This window comes from Parambassis ranga, chromosome 2, assembly GCF_900634625.1.
Source record: "Parambassis ranga chromosome 2, fParRan2.1, whole genome shotgun sequence".
Classification (NCBI taxonomy): Eukaryota; Metazoa; Chordata; class Actinopteri; family Ambassidae; genus Parambassis; species Parambassis ranga.
In genome coordinates, this window is record NC_041023.1 from 24,332,862 (window position 1) to 24,345,144 (window position 12,283).

At 44.5% G+C, this 12,283-nt stretch overlaps 2 protein-coding genes across 2 annotated transcripts; both read right to left on the reverse strand.

Annotated features, from left to right (window-relative positions):
* Positions 1 to 795: 795 nt before the first annotated feature.
* On the reverse strand, positions 796 to 6,801 carry tcp11l2 (t-complex 11, testis-specific-like 2). The gene is made up of 10 exons (XM_028396821.1): positions 6,667 to 6,801; positions 3,956 to 4,136; positions 3,719 to 3,851; positions 3,037 to 3,157; positions 2,709 to 2,932; positions 2,492 to 2,628; positions 2,243 to 2,424; positions 1,912 to 2,093; positions 1,655 to 1,827; positions 796 to 1,562 (listed from the first exon to the last, which is right to left on the reverse strand). The coding sequence occupies exons 2-10, from the start codon at positions 4,122 to 4,124 to the stop codon at positions 1,291 to 1,293; spliced, it is 1,593 nt and encodes a 530-aa protein (XP_028252622.1). The 5' UTR covers positions 4,125 to 4,136; positions 6,667 to 6,801; the 3' UTR covers positions 796 to 1,290.
* A 772-nt stretch (positions 6,802 to 7,573) lies between these two features.
* On the reverse strand, positions 7,574 to 12,078 carry LOC114432367 (sodium- and chloride-dependent GABA transporter 2-like). Its single transcript, XM_028400357.1, has 14 exons — positions 11,879 to 12,078; positions 11,562 to 11,756; positions 10,811 to 10,945; positions 10,593 to 10,733; positions 10,438 to 10,525; positions 10,226 to 10,358; positions 9,987 to 10,121; positions 9,078 to 9,181; positions 8,874 to 8,998; positions 8,690 to 8,802; positions 8,472 to 8,609; positions 8,011 to 8,113; positions 7,828 to 7,928; positions 7,574 to 7,753 (listed from the first exon to the last, which is right to left on the reverse strand). Exons 1-14 carry the CDS (start codon positions 11,883 to 11,885, stop codon positions 7,574 to 7,576), a joined length of 1,698 nt encoding a protein of 565 aa, XP_028256158.1. The 5' UTR covers positions 11,886 to 12,078.
* Between the last annotated feature and the right edge of the window lie 205 nt (positions 12,079 to 12,283).

Here is a 12,283-nt window from a genome sequence, read left to right on the forward strand (position 1 = left end):
TCTAACAGATAATACTGTAAAAAAACTGCAGTACCTCAAAAAAATAACAAGCATAGCAACAAAACCAATAACTAGTACTCCACTAGCAGATAATAAGGATAAAAAGAAGTAGGGAACATACAATCTGTGACAAATACTACTACATGTAAAAACTAAAACACAAAGATACTCATGCAGACAACTGGTGTAACTTTATCTGACAGCATAGTTAAAAAGAAAAAGGAATAGTTCCACTAATAAATGGCAGGATGTGCATTAATACCAAAATTCAAATGTGGCACATGCTATGTAAATCATCTATTACATGATATAGTTATAAATAAGCTGTTATATGTAAAGAATCTTAAATGCTACTCTTCTACATATATGACCTTCTCCCTCTTTGCTTTTTAAAGCTTAGAGTATGTATTATACAAACTAAGGTTTCGCTCTTTTTCTCTTATTTACTGCCTCTAACATTAAAGGAGTTGGATCTATCAGTGTGAACTCTTAGGTTCAGTGAAAATTTTATCCCTCATATTAAACAGGTCTCTAAGACCGCCTCCTCTCACCTCCGTAATATTGCTGAGATCAGGAGCATCCTCTCAGAGTGATGCTGAAAAACTTCTCCATGCTTTTATTAGTTCTAAACTGGACTACTGCAACTCACTATTGTCAGGATGTGCACATTACTCCATCAACAGTCTGCAGCTGATCCAGAAGGCAGCAGCTAGAGTTCTGACAGGAATCAGCCAAAGGGATCATATCTCTGCTGTTCTAGCTTCTCTTCACTGGCTCCCAGTGGGGTCAGGTATAAACTTCAAGATCCTTCTTCTAACCTACAAGGCTCTACATGGACTAGCTCCATTATATCTGCAGGACCTGATAGTACCGTATGTTCCTAATAGAACACTCAGATGTCAGAGTGCAGGTTTACTTGTACAACATCAATACTCTGTCATATTTGTTCTCTGTAATGTATGATGTTTGCTGCATGTTTGTTCCTCTCTCTCTCTCTCTCTCTCTCTGTCCTGTCATCCTCCCTGTCCTGTCTTCCTTCTCTTCTCCTCCTCCTCCTCTACCCGGCAGAATATCAGCAGGAAGTTAAAGGGGACTTTTTTCTGACACTGTTGCTCTTAAGGGGGTTCAGGCTCTGGTTCTCTGTAAAGCGCTTTGAGACAATTCTGACTGTAAAAAGCAATATATAAATAAAAAGGAACTGAAATAATTTGTTCCTTAATTTTATAGCATCGGTCCTACAGCCTCCGCAAGGTAATTAGAAAAACAAACTCAATCAGTCAGATTTTTCATTTAGTTGGCGTCTTGAGTGGTGTCCTGAGGGGGGGTAGCTGCTGGTGCTGTGGGTGCTGCTGGTGAGCCGCTGTTGAACATCAGCTTCCGGATGATGTCGGCATAGAAAGGTCCATACACAGTCTTGTTGTAGTTGACCAGGGAGATGAACTTTGATCCGATCAGTGCTAGTTCAGGCTTTATAGCGGTCAACCCGGCCGGTACTTGTTCAAGTTTGTCTTTGGGTTTGGGGTCACATAGGAGCATCATGAAGTACTGCTGAACACGGTCCTCTGTGGACACAGTGGTGGACACAAATAGGGGTTAGCAGGTGGAGCATGTTCTCCTCTCACTGAACACAAAGGGAAATCTGACTCCGTCTTACCGACTAATGTGCGGATGGGGTTGTCCTTCTGGGTGATGCTGCAGATCTGACCTGTGAGCGTGGTCTGCAGCGCCGGGGTCAGTGCAGGGTAGTTCATCTCTGTTAAAGACTTGTTCAGCTCACAGCAGATCTGAGCGCTGACGCCCTCTAGTGACTCTTCAAGGTTAAAGTCCCTGTCGACACAAGAAGAGATGAGTTCAGATTTTTTCAGCTCAACAGGTTGTAGATTTAACATTAACATTTAAAGCAGAACTGACGGTCTGTGCATCCCGTCCAGCAGCACGCTGGTCATCCTCTTAAGGCGGTCGGAGAGGGAGGGCAGACCCTGGATTGGTCCTCCGATGGTGCTGTAGACAATGAGCAGGACCTCATTCACTGCCTGACACTGCTGAAGCTGTGCTTGAATCTCCCGCAGGCGGATCTCATCTGTCATCAAAGTCTGAAGGACAAAAAAGAACAACTTATCCATTTAAAAGTATCCCTACAAATTAAATAATGTTTTTGACTCCAAAGAACAACATGACTGATGGACTCCTATATTAGGCTACAAACTTATCAATCATCTCTCATCTAAAAACCCCCCATTACCTCAGGCAGCGGGCTCTTATAGAAGTCCCAGGTGAGGATGCGGAGGAAGGCAGCGCTGAGGATGTGTAAGGGTCCAGGCATCACTCGCTGTCCTTTCCCATTGGTCTGTTCGGAGGAGACGGCGGGGGGGCACAACTCCTCCAGGGCACCTTTGATCCAGGAGGTGGTGTGGTCTAAAGCACCTGAAGAGGTTTTATAGTAACTTATTCTAAAACAAAATATGAAGTAGGTCACTGTGTTTGTACTTACTGGGTGTTTTGTCCAGCAGCCTCTGAAAAGTCGCTCTCTCAACCTCGACGCTGTGCCTGAGCAGCACAGGCCTGAGGTTAACAATGTTAAAGTTGACCATGTCCGCCTTCATTAGGTCCAGAACGCGGAATATCTCCCTGCAAAATGAAGACACGACACATAAGTAAGTAAATGTTTGTATTCTCCCTGTGTGTGTGTGTATGTGTGTGTCACTTACCTAAGGAGTGTCACTATGTTGTCCGTGCTCTCCCGCAGCTTCTTGATTTCCTCGTCCCTCACTGGTGCGCAAACCTTCCCCATGGTGGTGATGATGTATGAAGCGAGCCCCTGGATGTCCAGAGCTTCGTTGTCAGCCTGCTGACGAATTAGGTCCATGTCCAGCACCTCCATGATCTGCGTGCGCATCCGATTTGCACCCGGGTTCAGGAATGATAGTAAGGTCTGTCCGTTCAGGCACAAAGGATGCAAGGGATGCAGCAAGATTATGCAAAATGTGCAACAACAAAAAAACACATTAAACTGTAAACATCAGTGTGTGTGCTGACCTCTCTGATGTCCTCCAATAATCTGATGGCATGTCCAAACTCAGGCGGGTCATCGTTCAGCTCAGCCTCCAGAATGTCCCAGAAGGCTTTGTGGAAATTATCTCTGACCGCCCTCCATAAACTAAAGAGACAAATATAGAGGGTTTTAGTCCAGCTGTGTAAATATCCGTCAGGACGCTGCCTGAGTTTAAGTCCAACACTTCTTGAAGAAGAAAGAAAAGATGATGATAAACATGAAACATGCTGAATAACATAACATGTTGTTATGTTAAAATGCAGAGATTACATCTGGATAAAAAAACATGAATACTGCACATAAAATCCAGAGAAAGTCCAAGCTTTACTGAGCCTCTATGTGATGTTATTGTGTCACTGCGCACAGGTGACGTTGCTATGCCAACCCCCTGTTTTCTTTAGATCTGCCTTTTCTTGTGTCTCTGGGAAAACTCACAAAACTGTGTAAAAATCCTCACAACCTTTTACAGCTTCTAGATGCTCAGTTTAACCACACTGCACACCAAAATCACAAGGAATACACCTGTTAGTGGCTTTTTTGTCAATGTCAACAAAGCATTGTCTGATAATTGTAATAGATTCCATATTTCTAACAAGAAGTGTACATTTTGGCATCTTCATCTAATCTCACCACAAATCTATAAAACTCATTTTTTCCATGGTGTACCTGTTCTGAGGTAGTCTATTAGGCTCCAGATGGAAACTGCGGTTCACAATGATTTCATGGGAAAGGCTGAGATTGAACAGGTCTTTAGCAGCATCCATGACTTCATCCAGGGTTAAGGTTTTCGGTGGGCTTGCTATTGGAACAACAATATATAATACAGTTTATAACTTCACAGTGTATGTATGCGCAGATAAAATACAAACAACTCATGGGGGGCTTTTTTCATGGGGGACTCACAGGAGGGCGTGCTCGGCTTGCTGGAGCAGTCGCTTGTAAAGCTTTCACGTGAGCAGTCCAGGTCGCTGGTGGACGTCATACTGTCGCAGCGCTCAGATGAGGACTCCACATCGCTGCTCTGGTCCTCGCCGCTAGATGTGGAGGTGGGTCGCTCATTGTTAAGAGGCATCTTGGATTACAGCTGCACAAGAGAAGATGGTAGAAACTTGAAGCCAGGGTTGACTACGGTCAAAGTCCTGACACCATGTCTGATGCCAATAGCCTACTAATGTGGTTAAAGGACAATGAGTATAGAAATATGTTGAAGATCAGCAACAATTTGAAGAAAAATCAATAGTTGCTCCTGTACTAGTATTAAAAATCCCTACAATACTACCGTGACAATGCAGATCTGAGACCCAGTTTATGACATAGCTGACATTCTGCTAGCTCTGGCGAACTATTGGAAATAATGCAGGCCTAAAACAGCAGCATTCACAGATGGTTCTGCTGAGTTTACACTGACAAGACAAACACATGTCATCAATTTAACAATAATTTAACACATTGATATCAAGCTGTTGTCACACAAATTATTCAGAAGTTTATAGCAGACAGAAAGGAGCAAAAGATCCCATCAGAACTGTTGCTAACATCTTAAGATAATAAAAAGTAGCACAAGCAGCTTTACCTTAACTTAATCCGACAGCCAGAGAGAGAGAGAGAGAGAGAGAGAGAGAGAGAGAGAGTGTGTGAGGGGGAAGAGAGAGAGAGAGCGAGAGCACATTGGTTGTTGTTGCTGTGGCAGTGAAACAAAAACACCAGTCTCACTCAATAAAACAGCAGGCAGGCAGGTCACCATGAAAACAGAGATAGCTGCAAGGTTTTAATATCTTAATAAACTCGCACGAAGAAAAAATAAAAGATGACTCAATCATAAACGCATGACTGCTGCCACCGAGGGTATTCAAAGACAAACACAGCCAGTTTCCACACAAAAGACTGTGTATTCCTGGAGGATAAAATAAAGGGGAGGGGGCTCGTGTGAGGTCACATGTGTCTCCAGGGCAGCATAGGACAACAGAGAGCTTCTCAACCGACAAAAGGATCCTGTTTCACCTGTCTGCCGCACAACACAAAAATCAGCATAACAAAGAAATGAGCCACACTGAAGAAACATATCACTGTAACACCTACAGTAATGGAGGCCTTATCTAATATTATCCAAGCCGTGCAGCAGTACAGTGAGCGCAGGCAGGACGACCCCTGGGTGTTCCTGACCACCGGGCTCAGTTATCTGCTGCCAAAAATGAACGCACACTCCCAGGCAGCTCTTGTGGTTTAAAGATAGCTTGAGGGGGATAAGGAGTGTGTTTCTCCCTCTCTGCCCGCCTATGTCTGCAGCTCATTCATTACATCATCTGCTAGACTTGACAGCTAGGTCAAAGCAGCAAAGCAGGCTAATTTTCAGAGATTATCTGGAGGGGTGGAAGTCCAGAAAAGTGATTATGATTATGGATTAGGTGTTCTACTCTGTCATCTCCTGTTTAAGTCTACTCTTTCTGAAAGCTCGTCTCTAAAGCACTAAATAGCTCACAGCTGATTTTTTAAAATTTAATTACCTCTCAGATCATCTGGAGTATTTCTGCTGTCTGTCCCCGGAGTGAGGTTTAGCTTCTATATACACCAATTATTTACAACAAACTCCAAGAAAACTGCAGTTCTGCCAAAACCCACTGTGCTTTTCAATCAAGACTGAAGGCTTTATCGCTTGCTGCTGCCTCATGTTAAGTTTTATTCTGCTAATTTATTCTGTTTTCTTGTTTTTATTTATATATCGTGTGTTACTTTTGCACTGTAACCTTAATGTGAAGCATTCTAAGGTGCTATGCTGCTAAAATATACAATATAAATCATGTTGCCATGCTGTAATTTGTCTCAATATTTATTAAGCATGTACAGCACATCAGTCGGCTGCAGTTGTCTTAGTTGTGTTAAATAAATTCATTTGACATTGACATAAAATGCCTTAAAGTGTGAATAATTTGACGCCTGTAGGCATGTATGCATTGATCAATTGTGTTGATTAGAACTACTGATGACAACATACAAGCTTGATCAATACTTCCACTCAAACACAGAAACAAAGGAAGCCTTCTGGGATCCAGATTTTTGTCTGCAGCATAAGGTAAACAAAGCAGAGGATCAGGGAGGCGGGGCTTTGTGGACGGGGACTCTCCTGATTGGCTGAAGCTCCTGTCTCTCGGCCCTACATGGAAAATCTTTGGTTACATTGCGGTGCACATGGATAAAAAAATACCCACACACGCGTAAGAGGTGGGTACACGTGACCCGAGCCACAGACCAAAACAAGAACTCCATGCACACTTATGAGAATACATTTTAAAACCACTCGATCTACGACACTGCAGAACGAATAAAAGCATTTCACTCTCAAGTTATGGGACATTAGCTGCAGCCAGCTGTCAAACTCTTCCCTTGGTGTTCATACTGTGTTATTGTCTTTGTTATTCGACAGAATCCTCTGGCAGCACGACCAAATATGAATCATGAATTTAGCTAATAGTGTCACATAGCTAAAACAACACGAAATTTGCTGCTGGAAACCGTCGCTCGTTTCCGCTCCACGACAAAGCAAATTAAAAGTTATCAGCCGAGCGAGTCACAAACACAAACGATAAAAAAATGTGACTGACAAAAGCGACTTTTACCTCATTCAAGTCTCCGGAACGGGAGACTAGCAGCAGAAATGTGTCAGCTCTGAAGTTAAACGCTGACCGTCGTCCTGTCTCTGCTCGTCTCCGTCTCCGTTTAAAGGTCCTTTTCTAGCTGCTGCTTCTTCTTCGTCGTTTGTTTTAACGGCGGTTGGTAAACATCATTGTTGAGTATTGGCGCTACCGTGTGGATTGGAATGTGTGTCGCCGAGTTTACGGTAATAATTTGACCAACTTTCTTTAAAAAAAATATTGAGCTCGTAATAAATTATTTAAATTAAATTCTAATTATTTTAGTAATATTTACTCTGTTTCTTTCTTTTTAAACAAAGCTGGCTCTTTATTTATTTTAATATAAAGCATAATTTCCTCTAAACACAGACTCCCTCAGTCAGTTATCACAATACAAAAATATGATACAAATACGACTTACTGTAGTCGCCATGTAGTGACGTCAGAAGCATCAAGAAGTTGCTGTATCCTGCGTTTTAGTAACATCAAATGGTTAACCTGTCCTTTCATAACACATCATATGTAAAACATCATCCTGATGACTGATTAGTCCCTGAAAAACCAGCCAAAAACACCTTTTCATTTCTTTCTTTTCTAACTCAGTGAACACTGCAAGCCGATTATATCCTGAGTCCTCCATACTGGTGAATAATTAGATGATTTTCTTGTAGACAAAAGGGTCACACACAGGTGGAGTCTCTCTCTGAGCCAGGGAAATAACCGTTTGCAGACTTGGTGTTGTCGCCCTCAAAGATGGCCAGTAACCTCTCCTGCTCCCTTTTTGTTTTGGGTAAGCCATCAGACGGAGTGATGAGAAACTGGATGCGCTGTTAATGAAAACAAACACACTCTGTTATCTTTCTCTCAGGCCAATGTAAACGTATTAAGAGGATCATCGTACCTCTTTGAGGGTCCCCTGGGTTGTGCTGACTTTGTATGCCATCCAAAGTGGGATGCAAACCATGGAGGAGAGAGCCAGCAGCCAGCCAATGACATAGCCCCACCATGGGTACACATACTCATTGTTGTACTTGAGAGGAGTGTATTTGATGAGGGAGAAGGCAAAGGTGCCCTGCAGAGGCGAGGTAATGAGTATTACAAGTGGTGAGGGGACTCAGCCTGCTGCATTAGTTTGTTGATACTCACGATGCATGTGGCCGGGGTGAAGAACAACCAACAGTACTTGATGTAAGGTCCTGGACGGTAGCCAATCATGTCCTCAATGTTGTCGTAAAAACGATCTGCACCTGCAAAAACACAGCAAAGACGTCTCTTTGCTGTGACGCATAAGAAGCTCACAAAGCGAACAGTGACTGGCTGTTTGCTCACCATAGACCCACGCGATGCAGACGGTCTCAAAGATGGCCATGAAGAGGAGACACATGCCGCTGGCTGCATAATAATCGAAGAGCTGGAAGACATACATGCCGCCCTACAGGGGAACAAAGCACCAGAGCACCTGACCTAAGACTGTTTTTTGACCTCCCTCCTTTACTTTTTTATTTTTGACATAATGAACCTTGAGTCCTGCTCTTTGCTCCTTTATTCAACCACACAACACAAGGTTAACTGAAATATTTAGCAATATTTGCTAGTTAATACTGCTAGTTAAGCTGCAGTTTCAGTGTACCTTTTAAATGAGTGTGTTCAGCAAATGTCACAGAATAATCTCTCTCATATTTAATCCTGCACGAAATGAGGGATAACACTCTTTGTTATACGAATACTACAGCCAATCCTTGTTTCTGTGTGTGTGTGTGTGTGTGGCCCCACAGACTGTGACCCCTTACCTCCATCAGCATGATGAGGCCCATGAGGAAGGAGAAGAGGACCACAGCTAATAGGAAGAGCTCCCTGCGGTTCTTGCGGCGGAACACGGCGGGGTACATGTCAACAATGGCCGTCACAAGGCTCTCCACACACACAAACTGACAAGAAAGCACATGTCATTATAGGAAACAACAAAAAGGCTGCTTTGATTTAATAAAAGTCTTGCAGGGGTTTCCACCTGGCTGTCCAACCCCAGAAACACAATCATGATGAAGAACAGGGCAGCCCACAAAGGAGAGAAGGGCATCATGGTGACAGCACGGGGGTAAGCAATGAACGCCAAGCCGGGGCCTGCACAGAGACCTCACAGTTATCATAAAGCTGGTTTTAAAAAGCAGACTTTACGACTGTACAAGCCTCACCAGACTCTGCCACCTCTGAGATGGGAACATTCTGTTCATACGACATGAAGCCCAGGATGGAGAAAATGGCGAAGCCGGCCACAAAACTGGTGCCGCTGTTCAGGAAGCAGAGACACAAGCAGTCCCTGCAACAAGATCCTCTATCAGATCCACGTGGATTATAACAGCTCATGCTGCCCATGTTTGACCCCATCGTTTACTCACCTGTAGCAGTTATTGTTATATTTATTGTAGCTGCCCAGAGCGGTCAGAGAGCCCAGACAGATGGCATAAGAGAAGAAGATCTGAGTGCCGGCATCCATCCACACCTAGCACAAAACACAACACAATCACATACAGTCCACAGACACTGTGAGCAAAAGTGATAAGGATTAACTTTGTGTGTTTGTTGGCTCAAAATAAATGATCTTCACAGCTTGTTGTGGAAGAACTTGTCTGTCTTGACCTCAGGCCACCTGACACCTGACCTCATCACCTGACCTCATCACTTCATCAGACTTTGCAAATGATTCATGTGCTGCCAGAAACACGGAGGCTGCTGTCCACATACTGTGTATATATACATAAGTGTGTGTGTGTGCGTGTGGCATGTTTAGATGCTGCACATGCTGCAGGTATGATAAGTAACTAATGCTGTCACACAATAATAAAAGTCTGGTATTGATCTCACCAATTATTTTTTTTAGAAATAGCAAAAAAGGATCTAAATTAAATTTATTACAGAAATTAGAAATAAAATGGAGCCGAAAAGGTTTATGGCACAAAGTGCCAGCTGATATGGATGCACTGCTTTACTTTGAGTGCTTTTCTTACCTTTGAGAGGTGCCAGGACACCACGGACCCAGACAGACAGAAACAACCAAATAACAAGAGAACTTTTTAAAAAAGGACAAAATGTTTCGAGCCGACTAAAAGCCTGATTAGCTGCCTGCAGTTCAGCTCGTGTTTTCAGTCCCAGTGGTGTCCTGGCCTTTCATTTGAACCTTGCAGTCCTAACCTCTTTCATGGACAGCAGATGGACCCAGCAGGCTCCCCAAGCAGCAGAGAGCCATGGGATGCCTCCCTGGGACTGTGTGATGGGGTTAGAGGTGTTCCTGTAATGGATGGTGGTACCTGTGGGTCTGCCAGCCGGCCCAGGTCCGGGTAAAGGTAGAACTGGATGCCTATGGCTGCACCAGGCAGGGTGAGTCCTCTGAATAACAGCACGATCAGCATCACATAGGGGAAGGTGGCAGTGAAGTAGACCACCTGTAACATCACAAGAAACCAAAATAAATACCAGATGTCATCCTCCTAAACAATTAAAGGAAACAGGGTGGCCCGGTGTTTTCACTGAGTCGCCTCTCACCCACCTTTCCTGTGGATTTCACCCCCTTCCAGATGCAGAAGTAGCACATGACCCAGGCGATGAGCAGACACAGGGCCATGTCCCAGTTCAGAGAGCCCATGTGGTCGATGCCGGGGGAAATCCTCAGTGCCCTCCTCCTGTAAGGACACAGACGCTGAGGTGAGACACGGTCCCACACCATCATCATCGCTGCTGTACCATCATCTGAGCACTCACTCCCAGAACTCCATGACAGGAGAGGTGGCGTTCAGGTGGCCCGTTTGGTTGATGGACGTGTTTCTCCGCTGAAACTCCACACAGTTTTCTGTGGAAACAAACGGAGAAATGACATCCTGTTTCACTGATAACGACGTATAAATATATTTTTTTACCTGTGTTCCACGTGTTGTTGCAGGACGACCAAGCCAGGTCCCAAGAAAAGGAGAAATACAGGTAGAAAATCCCCCAGGCCAGAACCACGATGTAGTAGAAGTTCAACAGAGTCACGATCACCTGGGTGCCGTAGCCAAGTCCTGCACAGACGGCGCGGTAATCAGCATTTTATGTCATATTTCTGGACACTCTTTACTGTTTTGTTAGGTAGGTTTACCTTCAAACAAAGGACTGATTTTCCTCCAGCAGGTGATGCCGCCCTCGCTGGTGTACTGACCCAGGGCTGTCTCCAGGAAGAAGACGGGGACGCCACAGGTGAAGAGGAAGATGAGGTACGGGATGAGGAACGCGCCTGATGATGAAGAAGTCCACATTAAACTACAAGCTTCAATCAATAAAAAGATTACACTACATGACCAAAAGTGAATGGACACTATTGGCAGCTTTAGCGGGTCTGTTTTAGGCAGATAATGAGGATTTAAAGGATAACTTTAGGTGTTTGTTGATCTTCACAGCTTGCTGTGTTCCGATCTCATCACCCTTCATCTGACTTTACAAATGCTTAAAGGGCCGCTAGCAACACAGAGGCCTGTGTTCACATACTTTTGTCTGAATAGTGACTATAAAGAGGCAAAGTTGAGATGCAAACATTCTTTGTGTTGATGTGCCGTCAGGCGGCCGGGGATGTTTGGCTTGCTCAGATTTCCGCCTCTCAGCAGGGACAGCTAGAGGAGCAACAACAGCTGTCTGACCCCACACAGACCTGAACCCTGACCCTGGCACCCCATGGAGGGAGACTGTGGGGCATCCAATTTAGCAGCCACACAAGCACACTCAAAGGCAGATAAGGGAAGGCTCATTTTGGATCTGATGTGCTTCTCTTTTTATTTCTTCCACCTCAGACCAAGGCTTCGTGGAGCATGGTGGTCTTTGGTTCTACATCCAGAACCCTCCATCTCCCCACTCACCTCCTCCGTTCTTGTAGCAGAGATAAGGGAAGCGCCACATGTTGCCCAGACCGATGATGGAGCCGGCCACTGACAAGATGAACTCCAGCTTGTTGCTCCATTGGCCCCGCTCCTCCATCTTCTCCTCGGATAGTGGCTGCATCTCCTTGCTGCTGCTGGTGGTGCCATTAGGGAGGCCTGCTTTGGCAGAGTCTCCTACAAAACACAGAGAACTGAAGTGGAGCAGCTTCCCCTGACCTCCAGCGGCCAGAAATCTGCATCTGAGTCCCAGATTTATTAAATGAAGAAGAAAAATGAAAAGAAGTCTTTTGGCTTACCTTTCATTGCTGTGCCACTTTGGGGTCTGTGTGCACCTCAAAGCCTGAAGCAGAATGTGGAGGTTGATGTGCACATGCTCAGGTTTTAGTATTTAACATGAGTGGAGAGAGGGGCGGGGGTTTGTAATGCTAAACCGAGGTCAGCCTCTTCGCTGTCTGCCTCCTTCAGAGCAAAGTACATCTGGTAAAAGGAGAGGATGACACCTCTGCTGCACAAACAGGACAAGAAATACCAATAAATGATAAATATGCTGATGCTCCATCATTCAGTGGTCCAGGTCTACTGCTGTATAACAAAGCCCTGTGACACTTTTTCTGCGTAGTGTTGTTCCTTCTCAGCATGGCAGATTACTTTTGATTATATTTTATAAACTCATGGATGAGGATTACACATAAATAGCCATA

Excerpts from the sequence above, each read along its gene's own strand:
- tcp11l2 (XM_028396821.1), bottom strand. The coding sequence starts at position 4,124 with ATGCCTCTTAACAATGAGCGACCCACCTCCACATCTAGCGGCGAGGAC. Across the intron at positions 3,852-3,955 it reads CAAGCCGAGCACGCCCTCCT|CAAGCCCACCGAAAACCTTA; the intron begins GTGAGTCCCCCA and ends TTGTTCCAATAG. Across the intron at positions 2,933-3,036 it reads TATTGGAGGACATCAGAGAG|ACCTTACTATCATTCCTGAA; the intron begins GTCAGCACACAC and ends CTGAACGGACAG.
- LOC114432367 (XM_028400357.1), bottom strand. Across the intron at positions 10,122-10,225 it reads GGGTGAAATCCACAGGAAAG|GTGGTCTACTTCACTGCCAC; the intron begins GTGGGTGAGAGG and ends GTGATGTTACAG. Across the intron at positions 8,803-8,873 it reads CTCAGAGGTGGCAGAGTCTG|GCCCCGGCTTGGCGTTCATT; the intron begins GTGAGGCTTGTA and ends GTCTCTGTGCAG.